This window comes from Pteronotus mesoamericanus, unplaced genomic scaffold, assembly GCF_021234165.1.
Source record: "Pteronotus mesoamericanus isolate MK-2021 breed Mesoamerican mustached bat unplaced genomic scaffold, CSHL_Meso_final contig_835, whole genome shotgun sequence".
Lineage (NCBI taxonomy): Eukaryota > Metazoa > Chordata > Mammalia > Chiroptera > Mormoopidae > Pteronotus > Pteronotus mesoamericanus.
In genome coordinates this window covers 78,808-100,977 of record NW_026555266.1, presented here as the reverse complement: position 1 = coordinate 100,977, position 22,170 = coordinate 78,808, and the positions used below count along the sequence as shown (strand labels likewise).

The window sequence follows — 22,170 nt, the reverse complement described above, 5'->3', positions numbered from 1 at the left end:
GACGTGGCAGTGTGTCTCCAAAAGAGCAAGGGTCTGCCCACTTTTTCCTTAACCGAGAAGCCAAAACAAGATCGCGTCCCTGGGTGGGCTCGAACCACCAACCTTTCGGTTAACAGCCGAACGCGCTAACCGATTGCGCCACAGAGACACAGCTGAAAGTTTGCTACAAACGCTGCCCTACGAGGCATGCGCGATCGGTAAATGTGACGCGAGATACGCCTGCGCGGGTCTGTCTGCGTGGAACCGGATAGAATGCAGACAATAGCGACACCTGCTACCCATCCGAAAACCTTCAGCTGGAAAAGTGCGGGACTGAAGGTTTAAAGATTCCTGGTTCGATCCTGGGTCTCGGCAGGATTTTCAGCGCCCCTGGCTAGAATCCTTATCCTTCCCTCCCGCCTGGTGCAGTTTCTGCCTTCACCAGAATGTGTCCTCATTCGGCAGATAAAGAGTGGGGCTGCCACTCATGCCAATGTGGGACGAACAGAGGAAGGTACTTAAACCCCTGTTCCACCTCCAAGACTATGATTTTCAGCCTAAACGTCCCATTCCCCCAAGCCGATTTTTTTTTTTTAGGGGTAGCATTACCAGTGTTAATTATAAAAACAAGCACTATTGAACACCAAAACTGGCAAAATAGCTTGCAAGAACACTTTTTACTTGTATATCGTTTATTTTTTAAAAATCCTGGTCCAAAGATACATTGATATTAGAGAGAAAGGTGGGGAGAGAGAGACAGAGACACATCAGTGTGAGAAACATTGATCGATTTTCTCCCATTTGGCACCAATCCGACTGGTACTGAATCTGCAACCTAGGTATGTTCCCTGACCAGGAATTGAGCCGTCGACCTTTTGGCTTGAACTATGATGCCCTATCCACTGAGCCACACCATTCAGGGCAAAATTTTTTGTTTTTTTGTTTTTTTAACTTAAGACTTGCAGAAGTGCCAGCGCTAAGCAATGAGAATCCAGGAAGTGGTTCTGTAGAAAGGTGCTACTTCCCTGAGGGTGGGTTTGACTGCTCCATTAGGGAGGTTGGTGCTAGGAGTCAACTGACCATAGGGGAAGGCAGTGTGTGGTCACAGGGTCACAGGGTCTGGATGAGGTTCAGTGGAAGGCTGGACTGGGGAAGGCAGGGGTGGAGGGAAGCGCCCCAGGAGGTCCTGAAGGGAGGACAGGGGAACAGCAGCAGAGAGAACCCAGCAGATGTGCTAGCAACTTTGAGCAACTAGCCTGACAAAGCTCCCCGGAAGGGGCAGAGGAAGCAGGTAGGAGTCACTACCTCCATAGTGAGGGTGACAGGGAAAGGCAGCAACATCCCCATCAGTTTATGAAGGTGCTCCTGGCAAGTGAATGGGGCCGGGGCTGCAGCTGAACTCCACCTTTCCCACTCCCACCCCACAAACTTGTGTTAGCAGTACAGAGGGTACAGCCGCTGTAAGGTACACAGGCTCAGCTGCCAGAATACAGAAGGGAAGCCATCACCATTGAGAACAGGGGGTGCAGGAGGGTGTGAATGGGTGGAGTACTCTTAACTGTGCTCCGCCTTTTGTTGGGTGAAGTCCATCTTCTCTATCCTTCAGAAGCAGTGAAGTGGCCCTAGCTTCCCCAGGGGCAGTGGCCACCTCTCAGGCCTTCTAGGACATTCCTCACTTGGCAGGTAATCTGGCTGTGACTTCCTGAACTACCACCACCACCCATTTAGAGAGAAAAGAGACCCGTACCGACCCCACTAGCCACCACTACCAAATACAAATACCCTTAGAATCCACAAAAACACATCAAGCACTGAAAACACCTTTTGGGACTGGGACCAGGTTGTGAATTAGAAATCTCCTCAGATGGGGCTGAGGGAGACTGCATGTCTGCATGTGGGCACGTGGAGCCTAGGAAAGCAGTCAGATCTCCCAAATGACAATTCCTTCCCATCGTAATGGTTCAAGTCTACAAGCACAGATTTGAAACACAGTGAAGATTAGAGGGAAAAAACCCACCAGGAATTTAAAAATACTTCACAGTAACAGAACAGCCCCATGTAGGCCACAGGGTTTCCACTGGGCCCCATGTACATTTGTCACTCAAGAAAGCAGCCAGTGTATTCATTCAGACAGGAAACTCTTCTCTGCTGACTGGTCTCAGGGAGGACTGCTGTCAGTAGACGGCGCTGTTGGACTTTCCTGGAAGGGAGCCAGGCCCATTTTGGCAGTGCGAGTGCAGCCATCCTGTGTCTGGATGGAGGACTCTGCTCAGAAGGCTGACCTGTGCGGAGCCAGGTTACCAAGCATCGGGGGCCTTCGCTATCAGATGCAGACCCCCACCCACCATTGTTTTGGCCTTGGGCCACCAGTTCCTTCCTCCCAAGCCACCCTTGGCCAACCTGGGAGGGACAGCAGGGCCACCAGAGCCACATGTAAGGATTTCCTGCTCTTATATTTGAGCAAAATCAACTGATACAAAGATCACCAGCAGAGTTCTGGGGTCCCAAGGTTGCATGCCATTTCCCCAGCATGTCCCACGAACCAACCAGAGGTGTTTCTGAGGTGAACCAAAGAGTTGCAGAGGTGTTTTCTGCAACTCTTTCCTGCTCAGACTTCTTGGGGCACGATGGTACCCCTCCTTGTGCATCCCATAAAAACCTCCTTCTGACTACCCTCTGTGGTTAATTCCTGTTGGGTGAGTGGGACATCAGGAGAGAGGGCACTGTTATCACAGTGGGGGCACTGACCTCAGCCCAGTGGTGACAATGAAGCCAGGGTGGTGACAATGGGGAAGGGCCTTGATGTTAACATCACCAATGTTTACTGCCACATCATCTTAGAATAAATAACTCATGGGTGTGTGGCTCTGACTGGTACCCATATTCGAGGCTTGGCCAAGTGAAAATGAGGTATGGGTCTGCACACAGCTAGGGTCCCAAGCCAGGGTCCTTGGGGCTGAGACCTGTCTCATGCTTTCCGGAAGGAACGAGAAAGCCCAATTCCGTGCATGATGACCTTAGCTGTCCGTGCTGGAGCAGTAAACACACAGGATCATCACAGGTACCCATGCAGATTACTGAGACCACAGGGTTGGCTGGGTGGTAACAGTGCCCAGCGCTTCGACAAATGCTGTCATGCATGGATATCCATAGAGGACAGGCGGCCTTGGCATCTGTCTGGAGCACAGACCCCCCGCATGAGACCGAGGGGAAAGAGGTCATGGAAAGATTTACATCCATCTCTTGTCCTGCACAAGCAACACAGCAAGCGCTAAAGCACAAGAAGGCAGCTGGTTTTTGGTTCCATCTTTTATAAACACTAGTTTTCCTCAAACAAGTACAAGGAAGCACACCAAACTCAGGAACCATCTTAAGAGGAAACCACACAAGGCAAGGGGGGGGTGGGGGGAGGTGGAAAAATACACAATGTCTCTGGAGCTATACATTCATATCAAACTTTTTTTTTTAAAACTCCTGTTTAATATCGGATACAATGCTTTTTAACATAAAAAGACAAATGTGTACCTTATATTAAACTATTCCATACAGTCACAAGTAATGATATAAAGCAAAATAAGTCATTTTTGTCCTTCTAAAAACCTTTCAGGACACTGTATCTTTCCCAAAAAGCCAGGAAAATAGAAACCACAGATACATCTGATATACACATCTCCCCAATCCCATCTCCAGAAAACGTGTTCAACAGAACAGGGGCCTCAGGCAGCTCTCACTACCACACGATGGTGCTTTCCCATGTCAGCATCGCTGGTTCCTTTCTTCTAGGAGCTGGTTGTCAAACATTTCTTTTTCCCTTCAGAAGACAAAAAGTGACATCTTCATTTTAGTAATTAATCATGTTTTAAAGAGCATGAAACAGAGGAGTTGGTGTATGATGGGGCAGAGTTTCAGTTTGAGAAGATGGAAAATTCTGGAGATGATGGTAGTGACGGTTGCACAACACCGTGCATTTGTTTAATGCTGCTGAACTGTGCACTTAAAAATGGTTACGATGGTGATGTCATGTTATGTATATTTTACCACAACTAAGTAAAAATAATTTTTAAAAGTCTGAAATATCAAATTATCCTTAGGTGGCTCCCTGTTACGAAACACTGTGTTAACAATCACTTGGCTGGCCGCAACATTCAGGATAGAGGTGAACAAGGAACATTGATTCTGAGATTGCCTAGCAAAACATGGGAACACTGGTGAGGTGAGAGACAGAGAGAGAGAGAGAGAGAGAGAGAGAGAGAGAGAGAGAGAGAGAGAGAGAGAGAGTCAGATCAGAAAAAGAACGCAGGCAGCTGGAAAAGAGCACGGCGGAAACAGCATGCACTGCTCACCGTCCACACACCTTTGCAATGCAGTGTCATAAAGGCAGGTGTGTGCACCACCTCTTAACTTACAAGGGGAGAGGAACACAAAGGTGAATGGATCCTGTGACAGACAGACCATGTGGCTGAAAACAGGTCACATGATAGGAACAGGCCAATTGCTAATCGTGTTCCTTAGACCACGTCCCTGAGAGAATAAAATGGGGCTGGTGTTTTCACCCTAATTCAGTGACAGCCAGTGAACCCCATTTTCAGGGGCATTTCACATGTTCGTGGCAGGCAGAGGCAGCAAAGACCTCCTAACACTCAATGCCGGCAAGCCAGCAGAAGGAAGGAAATGGAGGTGGAGATGCAGTCACAGGAGCAGAGGGCTGCGCTCCGAGGTGCTGCTGCTCTGCTCTCCACCTCCCAAGGCCACAGTCCTTTTTTCTGTACCCTCGTCCGAGGATATTTTGAATTATGGATCTTAGAGAGAGAGGATGAGAGAGAGGAACACCAACTGGCTGGCTGCCTTTTATATGTGCTCTGACTGGGGAATCAAACCTACAACCTAGGTATGTGCCCTGACCATGAATTGCACCCGCAACCTTCTGGTGTATAGAAACCTCTGATCGAGCCACCAGGCCAGGGCCCAAGACAGCTGCACAAAGAGCCAAGTGACCCTTCTGTGGGCAGCTGCATAGAAAGCCTGTCATCCACCGTGGCTGCCAGGTGGCCCTCCCTAACCCCCTGCATATGTTTGGGCTCTTCCTGGGAAGGAAGCCGAGCGTCTTCAACCCTGTCCCATGACAGTGCCCAGTCGACCCTGGATGGAGTCCCTGGCCTGTGACTCTAGTTGAGTCTTCAGGCTGTCACTGGCACACGGTCATGCCTGTTCCCAGCAAGGACTGGCAGCACGCCCAGACGGGATTAGGGGCTTTGGGGCCAGAACTCCAAGGGCAGCTAACCACACCAATGTGAGAGAAACATCTTGATCCGAGCCTTCTCTAACTGGCAAAGACCCATCAGGCCAAGTGCTGCCTGTTCTCAAGTAGCTATGGCACTGCAACAGGAGAGTTGGAAATACAAACATCAGCCCCCAGCAACAGGAGATTAGGCACAGAGGCCTAACCACATGTCCAGTGGTCACCCTGCTGCCCCATGGGCCTCTATGTGGGTCCTGGGCTTGTGTCCATTTCAAGGGCCAGGGCCCATGGCCCAAACTGGCCAGAGGACAGAACTTTCACTGCTGGCTTTAACAGTTCATCTGGTAATTCACTGGCCAAGTGTTAATGTGTATTTTTAGGTTTATGCGACTCATTTACCAAGTGGGCATCTGGTCCAACATGTCAAAAAGAGGGGCTTCAGTCCCAGATACTAGTATGTGTGCACATAAAAGCCTTGGAAGATAAGCTGCAAAATGATTGGGGCAGGGCTCTGAGCAGCCTACCGGTAGCTCAGCAAAGGTCCTTTGATGTACTTCTCCTCGGCTGTCTTATAATCTACCGCATCCACCGCAGAGATTGCACAGATGATGGCCTGCAAGAGTGGGGACAGGTCAACACCGGGCCAGGCCACTTGTGGCACTAAACTCTGAGAAATCCACATGGGGCCAGTTTGACCACATGCTGGCCTCCACATACATCCCCGTTTATGGCTCAAAAGGTATGGATGGAACCTGTGATGGCTCTGCTTGTAATACAAGTTTATGAATTAAATCAGTAACATTACCTTCTGGATTAGAGATGAAAGGTCCTGTCCTAAAAACATATAATGAAAAGTAGCACCCAAACAAGTGCATTTTTGAAAAATTTTGAGTTTATTGTTAAAAAAAGGTACGATAGTGGTGATTTGAACAACTAATAGATATCTGGTATCAAGTAACTACTGTCAATTTCTTAGGTGAAATAACAGTACTGTAGTTACATCAATAAGCATCAGGGCCAGATCTCTCTGTGGGGTCATCCTGGGCACTGTGAGGTATGGAGCAGCATCCCTGGGCCCAACCCCTCAATGCCAAGAGATGAACACATAGGGCTCTTGACATTCTTTTGTGTTTGTATATATAAGACTTTTTCACAAATATAAAATTGAACACATTTGCATTTGACAATGTCTTGTTCACACTGTGCACATATGCCAGGCAGTGCCCTCTCTGAACTTAACAGTAACTGTGGAGCCATATTTGCTCCTTGGCCAGCCCAGTGCCAACACTGAGGAAAGTTAAAACTCCCTTTACCTGAGTAAATTCCAGAACAGTCACTACCTGTGCATGCAGATGAAACCTGCATCTCCTTCTTCCAGGGCTGGCAATGAAACCAGAACATCTCGGATCTGTGCCACCGCCCATGGAGTGGCTAGGCAAGTGCTGGGCTCCACAATACAAAGGTCTCCAGGCAGATTTTGGGAGGGTAATATCCCAGCACCAAACCGCCCCACGCCCCGCGCCTGGTACAGCCCATGCCTCAGCAAAGCTAGGCTGGGATTCCGGTTGGGGCCACACCACAGACCCCCACCACCCTCACGCAGAGAATGCTGCGGGCCACTCACTTCAGGCAGAAGGACGTCCAGGATGAAGCGGATCCTGTCGCCACTGATCTGTGTCAGCATCCTGCTGCTCGTCTCCTGGTACACCCCCTGCAAGTACTTCACCACGAGGTCCAGCTGCTCCTCATCCTCCAGGTATGTCTCCACACACGTCATGTACTGCCCCGAGTTCAGAAATGTGTTCAGCCACCTGGATGGCTTCCTATTCTTTAAGATGGCCTGCAGATGGCTCTCAGCGCCCCTCGCCTTCACGATGTACTCCACCAGCTTCTGGTTGGCACGGTCCCGGGCGGCCCGAGAGCGGTCGGGCAGGACTTTTCTGGAGGGCTGCCTCCTGCCCCAGGGGCTCCCAGCCACAGGCATCTCGGGGTCCTCCTGGCAGAGCTGAGGGAACCGGGTCCCTAAGACATCCTGCTGGATGGACTTGCGGACAGGATAGCCTGCAGAGGAGGCACATATCCATGGGACCGCCACCCAGCCAGCTGGGATCCCTTTCACATCCTGTGGGGGTGGGAGAGGCTTCAGGCCCTGGGGACACTGGGGCAGCCACATTCCTAAAGGGCTCTTCCTTTGTCAGAAGCCCTCACCTCTCTCCCAACTCTGCTGTTCAGCCAAGTTTAACCTGAAATTTCAGAGCCCCCTTGCCCCCTGAAAGCAGCATTAATTCATCTACCTCCCTCTTTAAGGACAGAAGGAATGGGATAGTATGTGGCTGTCAGTAACTGAAAACAGAAAGAGAAAAGCAAAGTGCTGTTCGTGTATTTTAACATTTGTGTTACTGCTGACAGGACAGTTTTGGACATAGACCTGCCATCCAGGTCCCTAGAGCAGGGAGAGGAGACCTGGGGGTGCCCTGTGGACACCAGGCTAGGCTGCATGGTCTCAATTTCCAGGAGCAGGCTTGGGGCATCTGTTGCTTTCAGATTTTAAGTGGGTCATGCTTTTCAAGAGAAGCTGGTGCACTTACTTATATCAGCTGCATAATATTCCAGGAAAGAGCCAGAGAAGGAACCACAGCCTGCAGAGGGGAAAGGATGGGAGAAGACATATCACACGAGGTTTGCTCTGGAAACTCCTAGGCTGTAGGGTCATGTTTCAGGTCCGAGCAGACCCGTTCCAGCGAGGGCTAATGCAGCACAGACCTTGGAGCCCCTGAAAAGGCCAGGCATTTCTGCTAACAAGCCTGATTCAGATTCCCAACAGCCCAACCTGGGGTGGGCTGAAAACAGCTCTGATTCAAAACTTTTTTTCCATGCCCAAAATCCCCACTTCTGCCTGGGCACCTACTCACCCCCTGTGCTGGGGACACGACTATCAGGGCCCTCGTCAGACTACCATGGGGAACGGGCCATGCTCAGCCCTGACTAGAGGGTCTGCAAAGGAGGCCCCACACTGCTGTCTCTGCCCGATGCCGTGGAGGTCCCACATACCAAGCCGGACCCTGTAGTCAGTGATCAGGGAGATGCACCAGCCAATGGCCTGGTCGAAGTCCTCCTTGGCTTTGTTCTGCAATGAGAGAGACAGCAAGCATCAATGGGAGTCTGCTGGTGGCTCACCATTGCCTGCTATCTCAATGCCCTTGTCCAGGTACTGGAACCACAGCCTGCAGAGGAGAAAGGATGAGCGTTCCCAGGCCAGGCTCCCAAGGCCTGCAGGGAAGGCCTGGCAAGGCTCAGGGCTGGGGTTGGACCGCTCACAACATGGGCCCTTTTGAGCCTGGCTCTGGACCAGAGACCTGGGCTGCTCACAACATGGTATTTTGTGAGCCTGGCTCTGGGCCAGAGACCTGAAGACTCTAAGAAGGTGGTGGGTAAACACCCAAAATTGCAGTTGCCATGACCACCACAGGGAGAAGACATTAAAGTCGTGTAAAATAAATCCCTCTAAGAGATGTCTTTGTGCTCCGCACTTGGGAGTGGGGCAGCATAAGGCTGGAGGGAGGGACACTTGGCAACTACCAAACCAAGGACAATACAACTGGCGAGGCTTCCTGAGATGGGGCAAGCTCCCAGGAAATGCCCACAGGCTCAAGATGAACCTGAGACCCACATCCTGAGTTACCACTGCTTTGGCCCAGTCTCTCCCCTGTGGTCACAGCATGAAGCAAGCACAGGATGTAAGCATAGCAAACAGCTCTGGTGGTGGGGAGAGGAGGCCTAACTGGCTGGCACCTGGCTTGGTAGGCAGTGCGGCTCCTCAGGAAAGGAGACACAGGGGGCCTTACAGATGCCACAAAGCAGTGACAGTCAAACAAAGGTCAGCAGAGGCTGTGAAAGGCAATCCATCAACAACCCAGAACACGCAACAACTACCCCTTGGAGGTGCTGCTCACTGCTACTCAGAGGAAAGGGGCCCTTGTGCTCCCCTACACATCCATCTTACAGATTAATCTGGGGAACAGGAAGCTGGCCATGGATGTCCCCCAGGCATCTGAACCACACAAAGCCCATGTGCCATCCTGCATCTCACAAGATCTCAGAGCAAAATTCCCACTCTCCTTTCTGTACCCTCCGTGGGAAAGCTACAGGCCCCTAAGAATGCACACCACACTTAGAAGAGTCAGGTGGCTCCTGGCCTGGAAGGCTGGGTGAGCAGCTCCACATACAAGCAGATCGGCATTCAGGGATGCTGGGACCCAGGCCCCACTGACAGGCACTTTGATAGGCACTAGGTGCCTGGCGCTGGTTGTGGGTTAGACATCGCAGTGAACAAACTCAGACAAGACAGATGGTGTGAGGCTCATGTTCTGGAGATGGGCAAATCAGGGAAATAAAAGGGCTGGGGTCTGGTGTGGTTTCCAATCTTCTAAACACCCGCCCACCCTTGCAGCCCAAGGCCTGTTATCCTCAGGGAAATGGCACAGGCATAGGCAGCAAGCTTCCCAGATCCCAGCACTGAGAATATGGCTCAGATACAGACTGCTTCCCAACCTCGAAACCCAGGAAACCCTGGCAACTGCTGTGGGGACTCCTAAAGTAGGGTGCAGGCAGGAGTCTCCCCTGAAGCCCAGTTTGGGTTTTTTGAAAGCTGGAACAACAAAAAGCAGTCTTTCAAGGCTGAAAATGCAAGTCAGCATTTTGAATGGAGCGGCCCCTCATGGCTCACAGACTCCTGTACAACAAAGCTGATCACAGAATGGTGGGGATGCGGCCACTAGAAGCACAGCAGGTACCCTAGGGAGTGTCCTGGCCCCGCCCCATGCTGTGCTCAGGTAATAGGTGGGGCGGGGTCCCTACTCTAAGGGGCCCTGGTGCCTCATCCCAAGAGGGGGCCTCAGAAGTAGCTGGAAGGAGTGGGCCTCATGCCCAGGCTCTCTGCCACCTAACCCCCTAGCCAGGAACAAACAGCTCCTTGTACCGCAGCCTCTATTTCAACCCTGAACAACAGGGCTGACAGGTGGCAAGCTCCCGGCTGGTTGAGAGTCCCATGCAGGAACCCACAAGGGTAGTGGCAAGAGCTGACACGGCAGGCACCTAGTACCCCACGACAGTGGTTTCAAAGATTCCACAAAGGACACTGTCACCAATCACAAGGGAACTATTTAGCGAAGGACAGGTAACAAGCCACCTACCAGAAGTGCCTGTTTCTCTTTACAGTCGAAGTGCTTCAGCCTCCTGAGAGGCACTGTGATGCTGCAGGAAACAGAGAAAAGGTTATATACGTGGAGGACACTGCATGACCTAAAAGAATACATTCTCTGCCTCTGACAAAGTTAGTAGGAGCTATGCTGGGGCCTCTGCCAGACCTAGTCACCCAAGGCAACTACCATCCCCAGCTGCCTGAGGAAGCCCCTTGTAGCCAGGCCCTGGGATAACGGGTACCCTTGACTGGGCCCTTAAAGAGACATTGCTGGGGCCACTGTGCAGGACAGGCAGATACCAGGGCCCAATCTTCGCACTGCTAGTGACCAAGGGAGAGGTGGCAGCACCCAAGTAACAGAGGGTCAGAGAGGATCAGCTCCACAGACACCTCGGTGACTAGGAGTCTCATGCCTTCAGAGCCCACTGGGAACACAGTGACACATTATGTGCGTTCTTACCCCATGACGAAGGGCGAGTGCAGAAAGACGGGCAACGACCCACATGGCAAAATTCAGATTGCGTCAGGTTTGCTGCTTATGACCTGCATGAAGGGAGCCACCTTTGCTAATTTGTGGAAAATGGGGGTCTGATGCACATCTTGCTGGGCGGCCTTTCAAGGCCAACAAATAAAGGTGGGAAAACTGAGCTGTGGAACTGTGGAATCTAGCACCACCCCCCCAGACGCCTGCTCCCCAGATCCTGTTTCAGGAAACATCCATAGAGCCAGGGATGGTGGGCTCACCCTCGCCCTTTCGGGTCCATGTGTCCTTCAATGAAAAGCACACTTGCCTTCTTGTCTCTCCGCCTGATGCTCTTGACCTATGGGTGAAGCCAAGAAAACAAAAGTATCAAGAACCCAGGAGAAGCAGTGGGTTTTAAACTTTTCTGACACCATTTGGTTGAGTGAGAGATGACTAACTGATATGTGTGACAGGGTATGCCACTGGCTGGGGGACAGAGGTGAAGCCCACATGGTAACATTCTTAGGAACTGCCCAAATTTTGCTGCATGCATGGCTAAGAGGCTTTACAACTCAGCAGAATAAGACAGGGTTTTCTTACGTATTTAAATAAAAGCTACCACACCTGCTGCGGCCAGCCATCTCCAAGTAATCATCGTGGCTGACTGTCCTATGGCAGAGGAGGGCTGGTTCAGGACCAGCCCAGGGCACATGAGAGGGAGGCAGGGCCTGACCCAAACCTGCGCTCTCAGACTGTGAAGGCCAAGGAGCCCCTTTCTGCAGCGCCTCACAGGATGCACACAGGTTCTACTGTCAAGTGTGGCTATGGACACTCGTGCCCCTGAAATGTCACCCAAAGAATATGTCATGTTGCTGACCTGTTAACCAGCATGGCCCCGAGCGAACTGGTGAAAACAAGGAAAGGGCATAACGGGCTGAAAGGGCCAGGAAAAGGGTACCTACTGCAGGTAGGATGCAGTACACGCTGGAGGGAGGAAGAGGGACCAATAAACAGCCACAACTGTGCCAGGGGCTGGACTGTGACGCCCTGCTCACCAGATGCGAGCTCAAGCTATAAATTCTACCCACGACACTTCAGGGTCTGGTTCTGCCCTTCCCATAGCCATGCCGCCCCATACAAGTAGGCCCTGCTGACTTGCAAGTCAGACTCATCCAGACAACACAGCTGTTCCTGACTACGAATAATACCTTTCCAACTTAAATGCCACTGTCTCTCGCTATAAATTATAAGACTCCATCTAGAATCATGCAGATCCTGTCTCAGCTGGAGGAGGATAAAAGGGGAAAGGGGGAAAAGTTGCCAAGACAGTGCCTTTGCCTAAACAACAAACTTACCATTTGCAATGCCTGGCATAGACAGAAAGCAAAGCCACAAACTTGGCTACATGTAAGCTCATTCACCACACCAGGGCACTGAGCAGTATCTCAAATGCCTGTTTTTGTACATACAACATGCCCCACCCCAAAATCTAAAAGATTCAAAAGGTCCCACAAGAGGGCCTGGATGGTGTGGCTCAGTAGGTTGGAGCATCATCCCATAACCAAAAGGATGCAGGTTCTCTCCCCGTTCTGGGCACATACAGGAGGCAACCAATCAATGCTTCTCTTATACCGATATTTGTCTCTCCCTTCCTCTCTTAAAAAATGTCCTCGGGTGAGGATTAAAACAAACAAAAAAACTCTGAAATGGAAAACCTCTGAAATGCACAACATTTAAAATAAGCAAATTGTGGATATTTTTTTTTCAGGCAAGTTTTTCTACGCCTGGTTGGTAAAAATTTGACCTGTAAATCTCACTCTTGTTGGTGCCACGACTAAATTCCCTTTATTTAGGTACATGTGTCTCAGAAATCCTACTTGTAAGCCCATCACTTTTCCTAGTAATAATGAAATGGTGAAAACATTTGCCCAGGTCCAAATCTCGAGGGGACTGAGTAACCCCACTTAGGAAATAGAGTTGTTCTTACCACTGCAGGCCAAAAGGGGTACTTTTGGTATTTAAGCCAGACCAACATTCCTACTTCAAATGAACGTGGTTCTAGAATTAAAAAGAAAGGAAAACAAAAAGAACAGACAACTCAGATCCATGTCAAACAACAAACGCATCAGCTTGAGAAAACACAGTTACTGCGATAATGTTTAATTGCGATGTTAATTAACACAGTTCACTTAAAGGACCGAAGAGGTATTTAACTTTCATCCTGGAATGTCAGGGCTGATTATGAGCACACTGAATGGTTGGCACCACACTGGTTTCCTAATGGTGACAATATGCCATGGTCACATAGGTGGTGAAACAGGAGAAGCTGGTAGCAGGGACTCTGTATCATGTTAGCAATGTCTCTATGAATCTCAAATTATTCCAAAATAAACATTTCTTTGTTTTTTAAAGTGCTGGTAAAAAACCAAAATGGAGCCAATGGTACACAATGAAGACCCAATGTGAAAACTTTCTGAGGAGCTCATCTGTGAGAAACTGGGGGCTTTTAAGGCGAAAGAGAATTATTTAAATCATCATCAGAGAATTACAAAATTATCTCTGAACAAAATTAAATTACATTCCACCAAAACCTCCCCAAATGAGTAAATAATTTAAATGTTTAAAAAACTGAGTAACAAACCCCTGGAGAAAAGAGGCTGGTATCTGACACAGAGCCAGGATCCTCCGTCTGACACACTGTGAGGAACGCGAAGCCATGCTGTCCGAATACCTAATAGTTAAAACTCTACACAGTAAGAAGCAAGACTGAGGGAGGGCAAACTGAGAAACTGCCTTCCACAGGTCTGTGAGGGGCAGTTACCCCCATGACAAGCCTCCCTTTCTCAGAGGACAGTGGGTCAGGGCGCAGATGGCCAATTCAGAGACCAAGAATAAAGACCCTCATAATCAGGATGACCGGAAAAACCCAAACCAAATGGAAACAGGAACCAGGAGAAACGGCAAATGTTCAGGTTTTGGGTGCCTAGGCAACCTGACCCGCATCTGGTGGCAAATATGCCTCCTGGGAAAAGGCAGTGTCCCTTCTCTGTGGCCCAGTAAGCCCTGCTCAAGGAGCTTACGCTACAGAATTATTTTGCAGAAGCATGTGCCACGGACACTGTCCCCCATAGTCGTGGGACAATCTAAACACCCAACAGTGGAGGAGGCTCAGTAAGTGACTGCCTGTCACTCCTAGTAAAGAGTAACTAGTTTCCACAGAAAATAACCAGAACACTATGTGGAAATGTAAAAAAAAAAAAAAAAAAAAAAAAAAAGTCTAAATTACCATTAGGTTTGGGGAAAAAAAGAAAAGGAAAATGCAAACCTGTAAGTACAGTGACAGTGAGAGAAAAGCACTCAGTGGTTTGGGAGGAAAGACTGACAGGGATACTTAGGCAGCACAGGAAACATGGGGACAGCCTGGGTCATGGCTTCCTGGTCTTGTAGGCTGTTGCCGTTGGGAAGCTGGGGGAGAGGTCCCCATACCTCCCTGTGCTATTTCTGCAATATCCTGTGAATCTATAATTCTTCCAAAATTGAAAGGTTAAAAAAGAAAAACAGGCAAGACTCTGTTAACATGAGAGGTTAATGGATGAATCTAACATGGGAATTGGTTCTCAATCACTTTTTTCATGAAGCAAACCGACTTTGTGTGGTCAGTTTGCAATCTGGGCCCCTAGCTGACCTGTTCAAGGTGGTGTGCTCAGAGCAGGCAGCATGTGTGGGAAGATGCAAACTCCTGCCTCTGAAAGACACACGGACGCCGTCTCCAAAAGCCTGTGAAGGGTGTCAGGTCATATCCTGACGGTGGTCTGGGAGCTCACCTATTCACTTGGTTGTCCTGTTCCGACAAGGGAACAGCACAGTAAGGGAACAAAGCCATGTGCTAACAGAGTCCCTCCTTCCTTTGTGTGGCTAAACTTAAGGCAAGGAACCAGAAGTATGGCACTTTCCAAGGTCTTGGCTCAGCAAAAGAAAAACAAAGGACAGATAGAGATACCTGAGATCATGCCCACCGGCCCCAATGCCATTCCCTGGGTAATTCTTAATGTCTTACCATGATATAAAAGGATTCTTGGGAGCTCCTCATCCTCCTCTTCCTCCTCCAGAATGGAATTAATGGGATCAAACTCCATTGACTCTTCAGAAGACTGACGGTCTGCCAATAATGTCAGATTAGACTTTCATGGTCAGTGGCTCATCCCAAGAAAAACACTTCGTGATCCGTGACCATCAGTAAGAACAGATCCCATGTTACACAGACTTCCACACTGCCCGATTCAAGTGGGGTGCACTTCCATTAGAGGGCATTTAAAAGACAAATAAATGAGACACAGGGTGAGACAGAGAGGGGGATGCCTTTCACACTGAAGCTGGAAGGCACAAAAAGCAATGGACATCACAGGAAGGTGACTGCATTCCGGGCGGGATCCCTTTTGCGGGGCTTATTTCTTTCCAGTGTGAAGCTGTCAGTCAATGTCAGGGATGGGGGTACAACTGAGGGACAAGGCAGGGCTGTATTCAGAACATGGGGAGGTGGGAGGTGAAAACCAGTGTTCTGGGGAAGTGCAGCCTGTGAATATGTCAGGATGCGAGCCTCGTGAAGGAAGCTTGGACTCGGGACAGAACTCTGGACGGTAGGTGCGTAGCAAGTGAACTCGAGACACCCCAGCAAGCAGAAATGAAGATATCCTAATTAGCATTTCAAAAGGAAGTGGGATGCTACGATGTGAAAATGGGAAAAAATCACAGCGTCCAATTGCAGCAACACAGAAATGTGTCTACATTGGAATTCCGGGTAAGTCAAGAGCCTCTAGAGTTCATCACTTGGAGGTTCCTGTGTTCTCACTTCTGCAACCATCTAAGAAAAGAGAGCCCTGGCTGGCAAACTCAGTCGGTTAGGTTGTGGTCCTGATACACCAAGGTTGTGTGTTCAATCCTCAGTCAGGGACCATACAAGAAAAAGTAAGTGGAACTGCAAAGCAGTATTTCTCTCTAATCAATAAAAAATATTAGAAAATTATGAAATAAATATTAGCCCTGGCGGGTCTGGCTTGGTGGACTGAGCACTAGCCTGCAAACTTAAAGGTCGCTGGTTCCATTCCCAGTCAGGGCTCATGCCTGGGTTGCAGGCCAGGTCCCTAGCTGGGAGCGCGCGAGAGGCAACCAATCAATATCTCTCTCACACACTGATGTTTCTCTCCCTTTCTTTCTCCCTCCCTTCCCCTTTCTCTATTTTAAAAAATTTTAAATTTTAAAAGACTAAAAATTTAAAAAACTAAAAATTTAAAAAAGAAATTAATCCTGGGGACGGAGGGAGCATTTTCACAGCCACAGTGCCTCCCACAACAGGGCTACACAGAACTGTGGGCCAGCTGCCCCAGGCCCCGCTGTTCCCTTCCTCCCCTTCCAAACAAAAATGACACAAATATCGTGAGAAGCAGGAGTCATTAGAGCCCAGTGGGAGAAGCAGACAAAAAGGAATTGGGAAATTTCTGTCTGATCTATTCCGATACTGACCTCATTAAGATCTGGTTTAAAAAAACTTTGGGCTTGGCTCCAAATCTGGCTGAGGACCAGAACCCCACCCTGTCCCAATGGTGGGACAGACCTACCTTCCTCCAGGACATGACGACTTGTGTCCTCTGAGGGAGCAATGGGGGTGGGCCTACTGGCACTGCGCAGAATCATGCATCCCCTTGGCCCTGATCTCTGGGTGCTACCGGAGCACAGTTGCTTAGTGGGTGGGTCTCGAGAATCCAGGCAGGCTGAGTGCATGGTTGGGCTGCCTGATGGCAAACCCAGGTGGCGCCCTTTGGCACAGAGACCGTGCTTCCTAACTGCAGAAGGTATGCTCTGGGCTGCTGGGTCGCCCTCCTCTTCCTCACTTTCTCTTTCCCCATCTCCCACTGGAAGGGAAGGGCCATTCCGACACCCACTGGGCTCCTGTGCCAAATTTCTTCCCTTTTTACTCAGGGTCGTCCCATTTTCGAGGTGTATTCTTGATCTACTCCGGTCCTGAGAACCACCTCCAGCTGAGATCACCAGGGCAAATGGACTTTCACTTTCCCCAGTCCTCTTTTTGTGGTCCGCTTGGCACTTGAGGTCACTTTCACCAGTGGATGAGCGTGATAGCCTCTGATACACTCGTTCCCTTCTCGCAGGTCCGGACCTCTTCAACACCCCCTCATGGAGAAGAAATGAAGGACTGGGATCACAGAGTGAGGATGCCAGTTCCATGTGTTTCTCTCCTGCAGTCACAGCAGTTCCTTCTTCCCTTGAAGAGCTTTCTTGGGTCGAACAGGTTCTCTGATTCAAAACTTCCAGAGCCACTCGAAGCGACCGTCTGTAGGTTAACTCCTCCACAGGTTCTGCTGAAACCTCGCTCTGTGAGGCTGAAGGATGATAAACAAAGCCTGGTGACATCCAGACACCCTGGCACTGCCATCAGAGCATGCTTTACAGGCTTGCTCTCATCCTATAGCTAGTTTTTCACCTTAAGGGAGGACTAACACTTCACCCCAGTCTTCCCCAAAGAGGGACAGGGCTACGAAACCATAGCTGGCTGTGGGATTTATGTTCAGGGCTGCAGGGCTCCGTTTAAAAAACAAATAAATAAAAATAATTGAATGACTCTGACCTGATTGGGTAACAAAAATAAATTCCTCCAGATTACAAAACAATCCCGCCAGCAAAACATATTCAGATGGTTCACAAATCCTCTTGCAGCCTGACAACTCCCAATTCAATCAGCGTCAATGGGAACCCACTCCAAAGAAATAAAGAACTGGAAGGCACTGTATTCTGGGGTGGAGGGTAGGGTGGGAAAGAATGTATTGAAAGGACTCCTTGTGGGCTGGTCAATTTTCCATACTTCTTTGCATGGGCAGGAAAGAGCACCCCGGGCATGGAGTTCAGCCTGGCCTCTCTGCCGCAACAGCATCATTTATTCATTCTGACACGCACAGACCTGGTGCTATTCATGGGAACCAGGTGAAAGATGCAATCTTGTAGTTCAGTGGGCACAGCCTCCATCAACACAGGACTTTCTGTGTTTCATATAAAGGCACCCACACATAACTGGCCCCCAACATGAACTGAGCAAACAGATGGCGGCGACCAAGAGGTGATGGCTGACACACCAGGAGTGTGCAGGGGTGAAACCTGCTTTGAACAATAAAAAAACGCTTTTCCAAAGACATCAGAACATAGACTATTTTATAAACACCATCAGAAGGAATTCTGAACGACTCTCTCACAACAGAAATAGTCCCTTGCACATGGGACAAGCACTCCCACACTCTGAGAAAGAAAATTCAGGGCTGCCTGTGGTCGGGGTTTCCTGGGAAGTGGGGGTACCTCAGCAGTCCTCAGTGGGGCCAGGCCCAGGCAGTCTCTCTCCTATGCAAAATAAAAAGGAGGCGGGGGGGGGGGGACGACACTGAGTTCCAGCAATACTGATGTCAGGCCAGGCCAGCCACATAGTGCCATCTCCACTAGGCTCAGCTTCAGAATTGAATTCCATCTCTCAAGGAAGCAAACCAATTCTGTGTTCTGTGTACCCTGGAGGCCATGGATGTGACCAGCAGATGTGATACCTGGCTGTTCCGGGAGTCAAGCACAGACTGACCCTAGGGGCAAATTCTAGAAAGATTTAAGAAAGTGCACCTATTTTCTTCCTTTCCTTAAGCCCAGGGAATTCACATTCCCTTGTGTGACAGGACTAACTGGTGAATCAGATCATTTTGACCTGGAGAGTTGTATCCCTACATGTCCCCAAACTCTCCTTTCCTTTGTTAAGGTCTCACAGATCCTTACCCAATAAAGTAGCAATGTCCTCAATGTGGGACTTCCTTAGGACCTCGGCTTCCGTTCTTTTCACTCTCATTCTGCAAGGACAGAAACGAGTCATACGCTACACCATACCTGCCAGGCCTTCGAGACATTTTCAAACACATTTATCTTCAAATGACAAAAGACTTAGGCTCGTTTTCTTCCTTCACAACTCTCCAGTTAAACTAAGTTACAACCAACTAGGAATCATGTGCCTGAGGTTAGAGGCAACAAGGACTCTGGTGAATATGGTTTTTCTTTCCCCTTTTTAAAACAGAAAAGGTTGGCTGGATTTAAGAGTAAAAATGAATTCAAATTGTGACTTTTACAAGGCAAATCCTACTTTCAACTGCACATATAACTCCTTTGTTGTATTTTCAGAGATAATGTCACTAAAAGCTGTTTACAGCCTAGCAGGTGTTTTTGTTTAAAAGGATGTGCTTTCCTTTCAAATTCAAGTATTCAATTATCTCCCCAGCCGCAGGGAAAGAGTGAGCTGGGGACTGAGCAAGCTTAGAGGGAGGCTCTGAATGAGGGTGGGGACCTGCCACGGGAGCCCTCTGGGTTGTTTTAATTCTGTTTATAACAGGGAACTCTTCCATCAAACACACGATACCAGTCTTACATAATCTAAGCATTTCAATCTTCATTCTAGATGATTTTATGTCCTTCCATCCCGGATAATCAAGAAAACAATAACGTACTGCCAGAGTCATGGGTCTGCCTTCTCAACACTAAATAGTATTTTATTAGGGGGACAGGCTCAAACATCAAATATTTCAAAACGGATAGGCTCATCAAACAAGTTTCTGAGGGGGGGAAAAAAGACACACAAATAAATCCATAGGAAGGAAATACCCTATTTGAACACCAATGATGAGTTTACCCTGTTGTAATTTATATTTATTCCATTTTTGTACTGGTCTCTCTGGATATCACACAAAATGCCTGGTGTAGATCTTCAGTTTCCAAACTGGTATAAAATTAAATCAGTTGTTCTCCTAAGGTCATTGTGAGCACTAATCAGTTACAATAACTAAAGAGTTAATTTAATAAGCCTTTAGGCATGAACTTCATTCTTCTGGAGGGGTATCAGAAATCCCGTAAGGGAAAATACAGTATAAAAAAACCCGTTAACACTTAACTCTTCGCCTACGGAGAGTATTTGAACATTTAGAAACAATTCCTTTTTTCTCTTAGGTAACATCTCAGTTCCAGTCAAAACCTGTTAAAAAAACAAACAAACAAACCTTGTTATTACAACACAACGAACAGCTGACAAAGTAAGAAGCACTGACAACAGATACAAATATTGTAGATAATTCTTTAAGTATACAAGCACAGAACTTCAGAGATATTGTTTTATCTTCCTTATTTTACAGGTGCAGAAACAGATGCACAAGAGGTCAATGGAACATCCCGACAAGGATGGACTTCTGCCTTGCAGTTTGACTTTCTTCCTACCACTTGGCTCGAAAGTGTCCCCAGATCCTCCCATTATTTACTATCATAGGGCTCCCTGCCAAAAATTTCCTTGAATTAGAGCTGTACATGCCTTTTAGACTGACTGTTAATATTTTTTTAGAGTGGGAAAAAAAAAAAAAAGACACTTCCAGCAGTTTAACCTTGTAAGCACTCCACCAAAACCCCATTAAATGGGGAACAAGATTTGGTGCCAACAGAAACAGCAGCCAACTGTTCAGGCTCAATTATTCCACTGAAGCAACGCTCATGTCTCTCTTGATAAAGATTTTAGTTGTCACCTGAAAGTCGTTTCTATTCCTGAAATTAGACAATAACGCTGTCACCTTTGCAGGCCATAATCGCTCTTTCCATTTGCAGAGGACATAGGTGGCGTCCGTCATGACTTGGACTCATGTGGCAAGCGGTAAGGATTTGGCACACGGTGCCTGAAGGTCTGGTGCGATGGACCCTGCAACAAAATTTGCAGAGTGGTTTCTACCGTGGTTCACTGGCGATTTTAAGACAGACCGAACCCTAAATATCAAAGGTTATGGGAGTTTATCCTCACGTTGTAACCCTGCATGGAGATACTTGATACCAAAAAGAGATGACTGGCCCTGGTACCCAGGGAGGCACCTGGTTTTTTTCATAAATAACAGCCAAATTCCCTTCCAAAACCCTGTATTTAGATTATTTTTTAAAGGCTCCTGAATAAATCATCTCTATGATGAAGGCCGCCTTGCACCTCAGTACGGGAAGCATTTTAAGCAGACGAAATGCGCAATGGCCCCCCATTTAGGGAGCTACCAGTTGACCGCAGAGCAAAAAAATAAAATCGGAGAGGAAGGCCTGTTCTTTTGGCCGCCATATCTCTGAAGGACGGGACAGCTGCAGAGGCTCCTTACATCAATGGGAAAGCTGGCTGGGCTGTCAGCATAAAGGCAAATGAGGTGGGGGGTCGTTTGTGCAAATGAGGAATTCACCACAGCAGCGAAGGTAGGTCAGTTAGCAGGGCTGGGGGTTAGGGCAGCAGAAAAGGGGTTCAATCAGAAGAGGGGATTCAGGCAGGGATTCGAGCAGCAGAGGAAGGGTTCACACAGAGAGAAGGGGGTACAGGGGGACAGAGGAAGGGGTTGCGGGCAGCAAAGGAGAGCTCACGCAGCAGCGTGGCGGCGTGGGGGGGGGGTTCAATTAGTAGAGGATAAGGTTCGAAGAGCAGAGAGGGTCTCACGCAGCAGAGTGGAGGGTTCAGGCAGCAGGGGTGTTCGGGCTGAAGAGGGGGACGTCAGGCAGGAAGGGAGGTTAATGAACAGAGGTGGGGCTCACGCAACAGGGGCGGGGGGGTCCCGCGGAAGCGCGGGTCAACGCCCCGAGGAGCCTCTATCGGGGTTCGCCACTCCCCACCCTCCAGGCCCGGCCGCTTCTGTATCCGGCCGACCCGAGAGGTACAGCCTGCCGGGCTCACCGAGCGCCCAGCCTCCCCAGCGCGGCGTCTCCGAGGCCGGCGTGGAGAGCGAGGAGGCCGCGGTGGCTAAACGGCGTTGGCACCCGCGCCGCCCAAGCCGCTGCCGCCACCGCCCACGCCCGCGCTCACCACCTCCTCCGCCGCCGCCGCCGCCGCCGCCGCGGTTCCCTGCGGGCTGGAGGCGGAGCCAGGCTCGCGGCGCAGCTAAGTTTTTCCCCCAGCTGACCAATGAGGAGCGTGCGACCGCATCGTGGTCCCACCCCTTCCGCCGGGCCGCGAGCGAGGCTGGCTGACGGACAGGTCGGCGAGGGGCGGGCGGGCGCAGATTGACTGACGGGCGTGAGGTAGGCGGGCGCGAGACTGATTGACGGGCGCGGAGCGGGTGCAGAGTGAAGGGCGCGGGTGGGCCCTAACGAAATGACTATCGAAGGCCTGGGAGAGAGACGTTCCTTGGGGTGGGGTGGGGTGTGTAGACTGAGTGCTGAATGATAGGTTGATTGTGCCCGGGCGAGCGTGACTGGAGAGCG

At 49.5% G+C, this 22,170-nt stretch overlaps 1 protein-coding gene and 1 non-coding gene across 4 annotated transcripts; both read right to left on the bottom strand.

Moving 5' to 3' along the window:
* Positions 1–74: 74 nt before the first annotated feature.
* TRNAN-GUU (transfer RNA asparagine (anticodon GUU)) lies at positions 75–148 on the bottom strand. Its single transcript has one exon. It is a non-coding gene; the product is annotated as a tRNA-Asn (tRNA).
* A 3,239-nt stretch (positions 149–3,387) lies between these two features.
* PWWP3A (PWWP domain containing 3A, DNA repair factor) lies at positions 3,388–21,832 on the bottom strand. 3 transcript variants are annotated; one of them, XM_054585304.1, is made up of 14 exons: positions 21,776–21,832; positions 20,523–20,647; positions 19,860–19,939; positions 18,700–18,770; positions 16,497–17,276; positions 14,939–15,040; positions 12,869–12,939; positions 11,163–11,239; positions 10,411–10,471; positions 8,270–8,345; positions 7,807–7,857; positions 6,843–7,279; positions 5,743–5,831; positions 3,388–3,790 (listed from the first exon to the last, which is right to left on the bottom strand). In XM_054585304.1, exons 2-14 carry the CDS (start codon positions 20,577–20,579, stop codon positions 3,736–3,738), a joined length of 2,007 nt encoding a protein of 668 aa, XP_054441279.1. In that variant the 5' UTR covers positions 20,580–20,647; positions 21,776–21,832; the 3' UTR covers positions 3,388–3,735. The 3 variants fall into 3 exon arrangements, with proteins under 3 accessions (XP_054441279.1, XP_054441281.1, XP_054441280.1); XM_054585306.1 differs by having other exon boundaries at positions 21,773–21,816; XM_054585305.1 differs by lacking the exon at positions 21,776–21,832 and adding an exon at positions 21,644–21,765.
* Positions 21,833–22,170: the final 338 nt, after the last annotated feature.

Bases quoted from the DNA above. Each gene is read 5' to 3' on its own strand.
- PWWP3A (XM_054585304.1), bottom strand. From the start codon at position 20,579: ATGACGGACGCCACCTATGTCCTCTGCAAATGGAAAGAGCGATTATGG. The intron at 17,277-18,699 runs GTAAGGATCTGT...ATCATCCTTCAG, and splicing joins GGACATTGCTACTTTATTGG to CCTCACAGAGCGAGGTTTCA. The intron at 7,280-7,806 runs GTAAGTGCACCA...CCTCCTCTGCAG, and splicing joins ATATTATGCAGCTGATATAA to GCTATCCTGTCCGCAAGTCC.